At 36.1% G+C, this 12984-nt stretch overlaps 1 protein-coding gene across 1 annotated transcript in view; it reads right to left on the minus strand.

The window, feature by feature from the left end:
• Positions 1-3131: 3131 nt before the first annotated feature.
• Positions 3132-12984, minus strand: part of DNAH8 (dynein axonemal heavy chain 8) — a 126046-nt gene continuing 116193 nt past the window's right edge. The window contains exons 88-93 of the mRNA XM_088052644.1: positions 12590-12750; positions 8568-8724; positions 7350-7502; positions 7039-7228; positions 3879-4000; positions 3132-3419 (exon numbers count right to left, since the gene is read on the minus strand). Coding sequence (XP_087908770.1) covers positions 3132-3419; positions 3879-4000; positions 7039-7228; positions 7350-7502; positions 8568-8724; positions 12590-12750 — 1071 coding nt within the window. The remainder of the gene's footprint in view (positions 3420-3878; positions 4001-7038; positions 7229-7349; positions 7503-8567; positions 8725-12589; positions 12751-12984) is intronic.

Raw genomic sequence — 12984 nt, forward strand, 5'->3', positions numbered from 1 at the left:
TTGTTTTAAGAGCTAACATTGCAGAAACGCCTAACCACGACCACATATCCGGCTGTGAAGGCAAGAAGCTGAAACTGCAGAGCTGAAGCTGCAGGATGCTATCCGGCTGCACAAAGGAGAAGTAGAACATCTCCTTATTAAGGAGGATTGCCTACCCACGACCACCAAGAAGCAGAGGAAGACCCTACCCACGACCACCAAGAGGCAGAAGAAGACCCCCTAGCAACATGAGGGTCAGGAGCTGATGCAATCCAGGAAGACACAGATCCAGGGACTGTATAAGAAAGGGAACCTCCTCAGCCAAGGCATGCGCTGTGTGCGGGACACTAAGAGGAAGTGTCGCCCTGCTTGTCCCAGCTGGCTTTTGCTTGCTTTACTGCTTGCTGAATTAATAAAATTGGCTTTCATGAATGATTATCTAAATTGTCCCTTCTAAACTGTCACGACAATCTATAACAACACTATAGAGGATTCCTGGGTGCAAAATGTCTTGAATTGAGATCTTGAATTCCTATACATTATGACAGCTGGGAGGAATGACTTGTGGTTCAAGTAATTAACTGCACCTCTTCAGATGTTTGAAGAGCTGGCTGTAAACAAATTAAGTGTAAGAATACTACCCCACATATGAAAATACTTCCTAAATATTCTTGAAGCATGCAGAGACAAAAAAAAGAGACATCTGAATACATAGTAGATTATTCTTGTCACAAAAAATAGATTATTTCCATAAATTAACTGGAAAGCTTATGAAAATTAACATTCACTGTAACCTGAAAGTAGTAAGCTAATGCATGGTATTGAGAAAAGAGAATGGAACAAACCCCTAGACAGGCTCAGAGAAGATGGGAAATGGGGACTGGACTCTGACAAACAAGAAAGAGATGCTCTCAAGATGCAATATCTGATGCAATATATGATATAGTTGAGATAATATACTATTCATCTCTATTCTTGGTATTATGCTGGATGAAGAATAAAATCATCTTCAGAGTAAGTTGTGTAACTCAGCACATTAATTTGCACTTTTCCTGCTATTTTACCATACAGACTTTCACTTGTAAATGTGTCAGTGAACATCTTCCACCTGTGGAGGCATGCAAGGTTACATACTTTTTCTCCATTGTAATTAGGCTGAAAGGCTAGACCAGGGAAAAAAAAAAACTTTTAGGAATGAATATATACAGCTCTTGTGCTGGTTTTTGGAGATGAATTGTTTTCTCCTCTGCCCCTGCAGCAAGTATACTGGATGTGTGCAAGAACATGGGAGGGGAAAAAGCCAGAACAACTGACTCAAACTGTCCAAAGGGACATTCCATAAACATGATGTCATGTTCAGCACCAAAGACTTCAGGAAAGGAGTAGGATAGAGGACATTCGTTCTCACTGACTCTGTCTTACCATGTAACTATTATGTGTGTTAAGGCTCTTATCAGAAAGCGGCTAAACATCTGCCTACCAGTGGGAAGCAGTAAATAAATTCCTTAATTTAATTTTCTTGTGTGTGCGGTTTTGCTTCACTTATTAAACAGTCTTCATCTTGGCCCCCTCACTTTCAGCTTCTGATCTTGCAATTCTTTGCCGCATTCTGATTGGGCAAGGCAGGGTGCGGCAAGCAACTGGGTACTTAGCTGCTGGTCAACCCACCACAAGTTCTATCATCAATATTGTGATTACTTAGGGAAAAGTCTTTTGCAATTGCAAAGTCAGATATTTTTTTCCATTTTTGCAGATGTTCTGTGGTACAACTTCTAAAAATACATATAAACTGTAAAAGTTATCCAATGCCACTGGGTTTCTTGAATTTGAATCTAAGTAAATGTATAGAGGAGAGAGAAGAAATGTTTTCCTTAATTGCGTTTAGAGATCTCACTTTTTGTTGCTCTGATCATGATATTGGTTCATTATTTCCTTTATGCCACAGACTTTCTGCGAGAAGATATTTTGGGATGATGACCTCCAACAGAAAGCCATAGGACTCTAACTCATGGAAAGGCTTTTTATCATCCCAACAGATGCCCAGGACTTTGTCAAGTAGTGGTAGTTTGTCAAGTAGCTGCACTTTGTCACAGCAGATGTATTTGAACACTCTTGAATGGTAAAAGGAAAAACATCATCCAGTGGGTGTAAGTTAAAATCTCTGTTGCCAAATAAAAGTATCTGAAGGAATAAACATTTGGAGATTATTTAAGAGATAGTGTAGACTGCACATCTTGTTTAGTATTACATGAACAGAATTAGTTTAATACTAATTATGTGTGGAAAACTCATAGGATATTCCTGAGTATCACAGAATAATACTGTGATAGTAATTTCAAGGATTGCAACCTACACTTTAGAGCTAAAAAATAGCAGAAAATATAAAATATGCAGAAATGCAGAAAAAATAATTATACTTGTTCTCTAATTATTAAATATTATAATTAAAAATAATTATACTGGTTCTCTAATTTAAAAAAACATCCATATTTAGCGTTTGGAACTGTTCTACTTCTGTTCCCACACAGCTAAACGGGACAGAAAACATACTAGTCTCTGTCAGATATTCCAGACAAACATTCCCAGTGTAGTTTTGCTTAATTTAGATAGTTTAACAAGAATAAGTGAGTTCTGAGAAACCCCAAAAAGAAAATATGGATAAAATATATTTTTCTGTTACATGATTTCCTGCAGACTCACAGAAAATAAGGTCTGTATTGTGCAGAATCTAGGAATTTCTATTTTCATCTAGGCAATTTTAAATTTTTTTGTCATCATATGTCACTGAAACACAAGCTAAAAGTTGTACATGTGAAAGAATGTAAAAAAGCAAAGTTTTTATTTTTTTAAGATTTAATAGCATTCCATTTTACATTATTAAAGCAAATATCCATTTAAAGTAATATAATGCATACTTCAAAGACTACAAGCAGTGAACTTATTTGGAAAGATTTACTTTAAAACTGTCAACAAACAGCCAGGGCAAACTGAATTTACTGAAAGTGAAGAAAAAAAAATCAGTAAGCCAAGACTGAAATGCAATTACCAGTATAATGACAAGTAGCCACCAAATAAAGAGCACAAGAAGAATTACACATTTAATTTGTTACATGCGCCACATATTTCTCTGTTGCTATCGTAGGAAAAATAGCTTACTTGATGTCACAGAGAAGGGCCACTCCTCTCAGGATCCAGTGGTCTGGAGACTTTACTGTTTTTAAAAATACTTCTGTAATAAAGTTCAAATCTGTCCTCATGGGCTTTTTGTAAAGGGGACAAACGTAGAGCTTGGGATCCCTAGGTCTGGTGGAATCAACAGCATACATATGGAGCACAGGCAGCTGGACAAAAAGAATCTTTGGTGTAGACTCAATGAGTATGCTTCTTCGTTTGTCCCAGCCTGCACCTTCCAAGTAGAGCCCATAGATATATACTCCTTCCTGTGTGAAGGGTAAGGACACACATCACAACATATAAAGCATAATAATTGTCTTAAACCATTAAAAGAAATATATATTTTACAATAAAAAATATCTGATGTATCTTCAAACTATTTCATTTTAAACTATAATATAATCCTTTTTCAGAAGATAATACTACTGAAATGGAAGGCAACACAAGTTGTTTAGTGAAGTCTATATAATACAAAGTTGCATGTACACTTTACTATAAATTCCAAAAATCAACAGGTGGTACAATGGAAGAGTTATTTTAATTAAATGTTTTTCTAAATTAATTAACATCTTTATATTTAGTATTTGGCTTCTATGCTAAGCAAAAGAAGTTAAGGTGAAGACAGTAGTGACTTTTTCCTCTATCAATCCAAAATAACTCAGTGGTACATAATATAAACTAAATACCAAAATTAATACTGAAACATCTTTGCATGTCATACATACAGAAGGAGATGATGTGATTTCTTCTCTGGTTTGCTTTAGCACGTCATTATGTACTGCAACTTTATCTAAAGCCCAGTCTTTATGTGCTCGAGTTGCTTCTTGTTTCATTGCTGTCAGGAATCCTTGAGGAATTAAGCCAGACACTTAGTAATTATCTCATATGATAACATAACATCTTGCTCAGTTATTAGCATGGTTCTGCACTGAACTTAAAGACATATAATCAGAATTGTATTGAAAATAAGCAGCCTTACTAATGATAGCAAACTTTGCTTTGGGACCAAAATAGGAACAAGTGACAAAAGTGGCATAGAGTGCATTACACTGAGAAAAATATTTTTAATGACATGTACTTTTTTTCTTCTATTAAATTACTCTGTTAAGAAATATTTGGTCAGGACACTGACTGATTGCATAAGGCAATCAACTAGATGATTCATGATAAAGGTGTCTTTCAAGAAAGAATTTCAAGGCAAACAAGTTATCCATTGTGTGAGCTGATATTTATGTAAAGACAACTTAGCTAAAAGGTGGGGGTGTTTTAAATGAAAGAAATAGAATGAATTTCATTGATGAAAAACGGAAAATATGTGTCTGAATATTATAATAAAATAACTGTGAGTGTGGGGAATCTAGTGAATGCAGTGCCTATGAAGAATGAAAAATGTATGTTTTGTTATGGGAAAAAGGGGTGTCAGACAGAAATGAAGGTAGAGGATGACATAACTGGGCAGCAAGTTATGTGATTTTTTGAGTATTGTTTTGAACAGACTACAGAAGTTTGAAATAAGAAAGGTTTGAGATGCAAAGGGCTGAATAATTTAAATACAGATGACTAAGCAGCAAAGAGGTTTGAATATGTTCTAAAGGAAAAAGCTACAAAAACAGAAACACTAGTATCAAATACCTGGTTGTTTCTGTGTGTATCAGAAAATAACAATGAAGTAATCAAAAACATGATATCTGCTATTTTAAGCTGCTAGATGAAGAACTGCTTGGAATTGAGAGTCATAGAGATCGAGATGAAGAAAGAGAAGTTAACATAGAGAACTGCATACTTAATAGTGAATTTCCTGGTGAGCAGTATTACAAATATGGTCTGATATTACAAATATACTCACCTCACCCCTACCCACAGAACACATTTTGAACGTAGCAAACCTCTCTCTAGCTGCAGGACTACTTATGTAGTTTTTTTAACACAGAGGTTGAAGAAATAATAAAGTTCAAGACCATCTGTATCTCAGGTTTGTAGCCTATTAGGCTAAATGTTTTCATTTGTCAAAAGTATGTGGTCCATTATCTTCTTTTATCTTTCTTTTCAACACTGTAAGTGCTGCTTTTCAATCACCAGAGATGCTTATCAGCTGTGCCACTTAGGATACATATGGAGTGATGATTTGACTGGCATCCCAATACCATCTTTTAATAATAAATTGGATGTACTCCAGGCACCTCAGCTGTTTCTGAAAGTGACTCTAAAATAGACTTTGGTATTAGTACTTTTTACAGTTCTGGCAGTAGGAAGGACAGTAAGAAGAGAGGCATCACAAAGCAAAGGTAACTCATATTGCATTCAAGAATTTCAGAGGTTACTCCTAATTTTAAAAACCAACTAACCAAAAAAAAATCTCATCTCTGTCACGCAGGAGTTTCTTATAATAATTTTGTATGGGTTGTTTAGGCTGAAGGAGATTCTCCCAGGAACATACACCTCATAAGGTAGTGTGGTTTTTTACTCATGAAGATGGTTAAAATTTCTTTTTCTTCCTCTATTCTCTAAATGGTAAAAATATCAAGCTATAACAGATAATGATGTTTACTTGTACTTCACAGCATGTCTGATGATTTTGAAGAAACTGTTCATTAAATAACCCATGAAATGGATACACCGTAAAACTACATTTTGAAGATTCTCTGTGAAAGACAAATAACTACTATAAATTCTGGTACATTCATAGAACAGCCGATGTTGGAATAAACATGGGAAGTTCATCTGGTCCAACCTTTTGTGGGAAAGGGAGACTACATGAGATTATCTAGCACGGTCCAATTACATTTTGAAAACCTCCAGAAATGAGGACTCCACTAGGTTTTGATAAGGTTATTCCAGTGAGTGATTGCTCTTACTGTACTGTAAAAAGTTATTTTGTTGCTACTGTAACATCTTACTCTATATTAAAGCTTTTCCATGCTTGCAACATAGTTTAAAGTGAGTTAAAAAGTTTCAAACCACAGAAAAATAATATTTTCTTTAAAAGCTGGATCATTATCATTAAGTATACTTTCTTTAGAAGCTACAATATGTCAACAAGATAAATTATTTTATTTATTAACCATATGTTTTCCTTCTTGTAATATAAAAATTGTTTTTTTGGGTCAGACTAAAAGATCAGACAACCACAGAATCACATAGAATGGTTTGGGTTGAAAGGGACCATAAAAATCATCAAGTTCCAAATCCTCTGCCATGGTCAGGGTCACTGAAAAAACCCCCAAAACACCAGTTTGAATTATAGAATTCTACTAGACCAAATAAAATCCAACCTGGCCTTAGACACTGCCAGAAATGGGGCACTCACACTTCTTTGGGCAATCTGTTCCAATGCCTCAGCCCCTCACAGTAAGGAATTATTCATAATATCAATTCTAAACATACCCATTTTCAGTTTAAATCTGTCCTCTCTTGTCCTATCACTAAAAGCAGTTGTGAAAAGTTCCTCTCCAGCTTTCTTGTAGCCCCCTCTAGGTACTGGAAGGTGCTATAAAGGTCATTCCCAGAGCTTTTTCCTCCAGCTGAATGGCCCCAGCTCTCCCTTCCGGCCTTCATAAAAGAGGTGCTCCAGCCCTCTGATCATCTTCATGTCCCTTTGCTGCTCTCATTCCAGCAGGTTCACATCCTTTCTATGAGAGGCCAAGGGCTGGATGCAGCACTCCAGATGGCCTCTCACCAGAGCTGAGCAGAGCAGAGGGGCAGAACCACCTCCCTTGCCTTGCTGGCCATGCTTTATTCAATGGAGCCCAGGCTAAGGTTGGCTTTATGGGCTGTGAGTGCACATTAAACCCATTTTTCATCTTGGCTTCTGTGACACACTCTGGCTGTATAACCATTAAATTACCATTCAGTACATTACTACTCAAGTCTTTTCAGTAGTCTTACCTTGTGGATTAAAGAATCCAGTTATCCAAAATACCTTTGGTCTTCCTTGAAATATCCAAGTAGATAATTGAGCATTTCTATCCAAAAGTTCAGTAAACCAGAAGCCAAGTGTGGAAGACTCCCAAGATACTCTTTTCCATACTTGAGGGATTCGAGCATCATACATGTTATCAAGTGCATCTCTTAAATTCTGAAGGAATGAAATAATATTCAAAATAAATAAATCAATTTAGTTGAAAATCAATTAATCAATTTAGTTTAAATCAATTTAAAGCACAGTATTCCATATGTAGTAAAAGTACTTTACTTGCCTCACTCATAACAATAGTTCCTTCTATGGCTAGTTTCAGATCAATCAAGCTGGTGCGGACAACTGTGATCACCTTCTGCATACGGTCAATTTCTTGACGAAGAAAAATATTCATAGAGTTAAGTGCTCCCATTTTAACTAAACGAGCCTTTACCTAAATTATAAAAGTACAGAAGGAATATCGTCAGCTCTAAATTGTTGAAATGCTGTTGTAGTATGCTATGGAGAAGGCACAGTCCTCTAACAGGCATCCTCCCTGGAGATCAATTCCCTAAGATAAGATAAAACTGCCTAGTCACTGTGACTAAGCTGTGAACACCCCCCCACCCCCCCCAATCTCAGGAACCCCATGTTAACTATTGGTCATCTTACCCCAGTACCAGACTATTGGTCCCCTTCCCAATCCTCCCCTTCCCTATAAAACTCCAGCTTTTACCCAAGACCATCACTGGCCCCCTTTGCTGAAGCCTGCATTAAAGAGTCTGCAGAATGCTACACGGTCTTCCTGTCTCTTATCTGCATCGGCAGGGGAACCCCAGAACGGAGCTGGCTGGGCTGAACAGAACTGATCACAGAGCAGAAATCGCTGCTAAAAGAGCTGATCACTAAAGGCCCTTGCCCATGCTCCAAGGTTTACCCCTGACTGGAGGCTGCTTGCAGAACCCTGGATGGCGGCTCTGTCTCCTGGGACAGCCTGACTATCTGGGTTTGTTGCCGGCAGAAGCCAGGGGTCAGACAGGCCCCCAGGATCCCAGCCTGCAACAGTATGCAACATCTTAACTTTCCGTGTCTTCAGAAAAGCAAATATTAGACTTGTATATTATCCAACTAACATTTATCCCCTTAAAACTGCTTCAGTTTTTACTTTTTGTCTGATACTACCCAATTACTCATGATTTTGCTAGAACAGGACTTCACCCAGAAGCCCAGGAGACTGCTATCATAAAATGTTGAGACTGACTTCTTTTTGTTTTCACAAGTAGCTTTGGAAGTCCAAGCATAGTCTCCTTGACATATCTACATGGCCGATTGTTAGACGTCTTGATTTTAGATAAAAAATCTTCATACCAATTCATGCTGGGAGCAATAAGGGTGTTGGCTCCTTACTTGAATCTGCTACTATTCATATGAACTTTGGTACAATTCAGTGTTTCTTTCTTGCAATGTGTACTGTGAAAACTCAACAGAGAACAGTAAAACAGGACTAAGATTAACTTGCCTCATGAGGTATGTAATCTGGAGGAAGTTTCTCTAGCATGTCTTCAGCTGAACGATAAACAACTGATTCACGAGTTTCTCCAGATCCTCCCCCACTTTCTTTAGGCTGAATGTTGGTAATAGTATCCAAAACATCAGCCGATGTATTTTTCTGGTATCTGAGAGGATGGGAAATATAAGTTACATAGAATTTTTTAATAGTTAATGATAACTTTGTAGAACACACAAAAAACAGTGTGCCATGAAGTCAAATCAAAACTCACATGAAATTGTTTCTTTTGCATCCTGCACCAACCAATGAGTGGAAATAAGAAAGCAAGCCCGAAGTACTTAAGTGTCAGCAATGCCTACTTTCACCTTCTGGAATTAGCTACATAAGGAACTGTGTATCAATGAGCGATGTAGGACACACATACTGATTCAAAGCATAGATTTGCATGTCAGCCTTACTTTTCAGCTTTCATATGACACCCATCTCCTTCTATTACTTTGTCATACATAATTATATAAGACATGAAACCAAAGATAGAATGTGTGAACTCCTAAAACACCTAAAGATACTTTGGATACAGGGTCACAGTACTAGAGAAGCTAGATACTACAGTATTTCAACAAAAAATTTTTGAAAATGCAATTACAAAGACTATAGATCAGAAAAATCAAAGAAACACTGCCAGGAGTTTGCTTCTGAGAGGACATACTTTATGCTTCTAAAAGTAGGAATGGTGGGGGCTTTTCATAACCCTTGACTTTAGACTCAAAACTCAAGCTTTTTTTCAATTTATGGCCCCATTCAAAGAATGAAAGATTTATTCAAGACCATATATGAGCAGAAAAGATAAAATTTCTCTTGGACTCATGGCTTCATTGGTAATTTGGATGATATACTGGTGGTTGTAACCTTTGTGTCTTGCTGATTTAACAAGTAACAAGTTGATTTAACATTTAATAAGTAGTGATTATAGAGATGTGAACCTTCCTCTTCATACTGTAAACAATCTTCTTCCAATTCTGCTGTTAGACTATTTTATGTAGAAGGTATAAGTTCCCTGATTATAATATCAAATAAATTATAATAAATTACAGGATTTTAGAAATGGTTTTTCTAAGTCTAAAAAAAAAAATAGAAACAATTAAAAAAATAAGGCAGTATGCAAATTTTGAGGAAAAGGAGAGAACAGCTTTTGAAAAATAGCATCAAAGAAACAGAATCAAAGGATAGTGATATTCCTTTCTTCAATGAAACAAGCTAGGAACCTTCTGAAGAGGAGAAATTATGTAAATATTGTATAAATAACAATTACTGTTTGAACAAGACTTTTTTTGTAAATGAAAGGAGAAAAGACAAAATATATGTCTTGATCTTTACATAATTAAAAATAATTTTCCCGTGTGGAAGTGAGATTAAAATATTAAGAAGAAATTTCATTTACATACCATTGGGACATATTCAACATAAAAACCACTCTGCAACAAATTTTTTCTAGGTTTTGAGAAACCTCACTTTCCTTTAGATTGCAAATAAAATGAAGTATAGATGAAAACAGTAACAATAAAAAGATGGCAGAAGTCTGTAGAGGAAGTACCATGCTCCTGAGAACAGAATCGGTTGCACGTGATGGGTTGACCCTCATCACTCGTAGATATTTATGTGTAGATGTCTCCATGACAGCTTTTTATCTAGATTGTCCAATTCAGCTCATGTATTTTAGATGTCTGCTTTGTGATGAGAGAAATTACACTTTACAAGGATCTGTTTTTCTCTGTTACTGTTAAGGAAGTCTACAGTAACCATAAAGGAAGCTACAGCAACATTTAATGAATCTCATTATAGTGTCAGTGTTGCCTAAATGTATGTAAGATAAAGCACTCAATACCTATTTATATATTGCTTTTCCCTCAAGCAAAGTGAATTGTGTCATAAGAAGAAAAAAGAAAATTAATTTTCTATGGATTTTGATTTACTCCAAAAAGCATTATTAAGAGTATTTTCTCAATAGTTTGGATGTAACATGCTATCATTATTTGAGGGCTGGAATCTGTGCCATCAGGGGTTTTCTGTACTGGAAGTGAAAACTAAGAAAACATGCATGTGAAAGAAGCATTGCCTCAGCTTTGTGTAGAAAACAACAATATCTATTACAGCACAGGGCTCAAACCCTTACATTCACCAGCTTGCAATAGCTTAACTAAAATTCAGCTACATTTAAAGCTTCAGTGGGGAACCAGTTGGGAAAGGGGTTTGGCAGAAGACTGTCAGAATATTCCTTTCCTGCTCAGGTAGCTGTTAACCTGTGGTTTTTGCAGAGCCTATGATTCATATAGCAAGTTAAAATCATTCTCAGTGACTTCAGGTGTTAATCCTAAATGAAAGCATTGAAATTCATTGAAGCCTTACAGTTGGAACCAACAGATTTAGCATTTGGCTGAACTGTAAAACTGCCACAGTAAATTAGTGAGAGAGACGATTTTTCTTGCTCTCCACAATAGTAATATGGACAGGTCTTGGCTCTCTCAGGGTTTCAATTCTCACAGTTAGCCTTCTGCATACTCTGAGATGAGTTTATAGGGTATTATCTGGAGAATTTGAATAAAAGTTTTTATATTGTATGGGATGCTAATCCATTTGATCTGTGTGTCAAAGATGAAATTCCGACACACTAGCTGTGCATAGTTACTTATAACAGACCGTGATAAGACATGGAAAAAAACATGAAGTCTCATTTCCCCCAAACTCTAAAGAAGGAATTAAAAGGCAAAATCGACAGGGAAAAAAAAAGGACTAAAGTAACAGGAATATGCTGAGGCAGCAAGTGGAAGAAAAACTGAGCATTAAAGAGAAACCAGAGATGTACCTACTCACTAAACCTTTCCCAACAGTGTTAGTCTCAAGTTTCCTCCTATAAATTAGCTCTCCTACAAGCCTAATTTTGGATCTAAAGCATGTCCATCTTCAAGACTTTGTTTAGCTCTCTATTAAATCTTGGCTCTTTTTCTTTAATCATTTCTAGAAGGGAGGTCTTGCAAGTATCAGAGAATGACTTGGAACAGAGTCTACTCTTAGATTCTTTTCTTCACAAGCATATACTAACAGTAGTATGTGTTAGGCAGAGTTGACAATAAAACTGTGTACTGTTCTCACAGCATGCTTAGAATACAGGCCTTTTGACATGGCATCAGCCTCTCAACTTTGAGACTGAAAAATTGTGGGAAATTATTGTTTCATCCAAAAGTATTAGAAGATGTTAGGTTTTCATAGCAGCTCTGCATTTGAATAACATTTGGTTTATTTAAAAGTAGAAAAAATAGCTACATGAAGAAACAATGAATGTGGAATGTGGACATACTGGATATGAAAATGCAATAATTCATGGCAGAATTATTAAGAATTTCAGTGAAATAAATATGATGATGTTCATATCCTTTCATAGGGTATATAATATTAGAAGGAAATAAAGGGCAAGCTGTTACACAGATTATTTGGAATGAAAGAATGAATTTAGTCAGAGATAAAATTTTAAATGGAACTAGTACTTGGTGCAGTTGAAAAGCCTCTTTTAAATAATGGGAATGGTGGAACCATTGCAATGTAAGTTTGTAGCTGCATCCAAAAGCATGCTTGTAAACCAAATGGTAATCCAGAAAATAATTTAACAAGTGTTTAAAGAAAAATAAAGTGCTTGAAACAGAAGGCAAATACTAGAAACTGTCTCTAGCTGAACTGTATAGAACCATCTATCACATATTCATATAAAAGTTTCATAATGCTTTCAATTAAAAAAAGTAAAATCACGAGCAGTAAGTAATGACTTACAACTGCTTTAAAAAGACATGTAAAATCTAGCTGAAGATACTGCATTTATAACAATGTACATACACAGAAAGTGTTCCACTCAACAGAGAAATTTACATGAATCCTAGGTTTCCTATGAAAAATATATTTTACTTAAACATTTGATAGGGATTTGTTTCCAAATACTAAAAGAAACATTCTCTGTTTTCAATGTGCTGAGACCTACTTACGTAATATCAGCATTGGGATGGAGACCAAACACCTCTGGACTGTCCATGGCAGGGAGTAACTGGATGTAGTCAAAGTACTGTTCCACTGTTTTGCAAACTGGAATTTTATACCCAGTATAAAAGCAAAAGGCGCTGTCAAACATACTTTCATTAAACCATACCTGTGAAAAATCCATGGGGAAAAAAGAAATCCAGCAATTATTTTGCTAATTAGATGGCTTTTTAGTCTCATTTTTACTCCTGGAAGATTAGGGTTCTTGTTTCAGCTACTACATCTAATTTTACTTTAATACGACAGCAAATCATTAAAAATTATGTCTATTAAGTTTGACTTCCAGCTAAGTCTTTTTAGCTAAGACTTTCTGTTGGGGAGGATGAAACAGGGAGACTTATCA

This window comes from Pseudopodoces humilis, chromosome 3, assembly GCF_049639895.1.
Source record: "Pseudopodoces humilis isolate 2021_Gansu_Grassland_sample_001 chromosome 3, ASM4963989v1, whole genome shotgun sequence".
In the NCBI taxonomy this organism is placed as follows: domain Eukaryota; kingdom Metazoa; phylum Chordata; class Aves; order Passeriformes; family Paridae; genus Pseudopodoces; species Pseudopodoces humilis.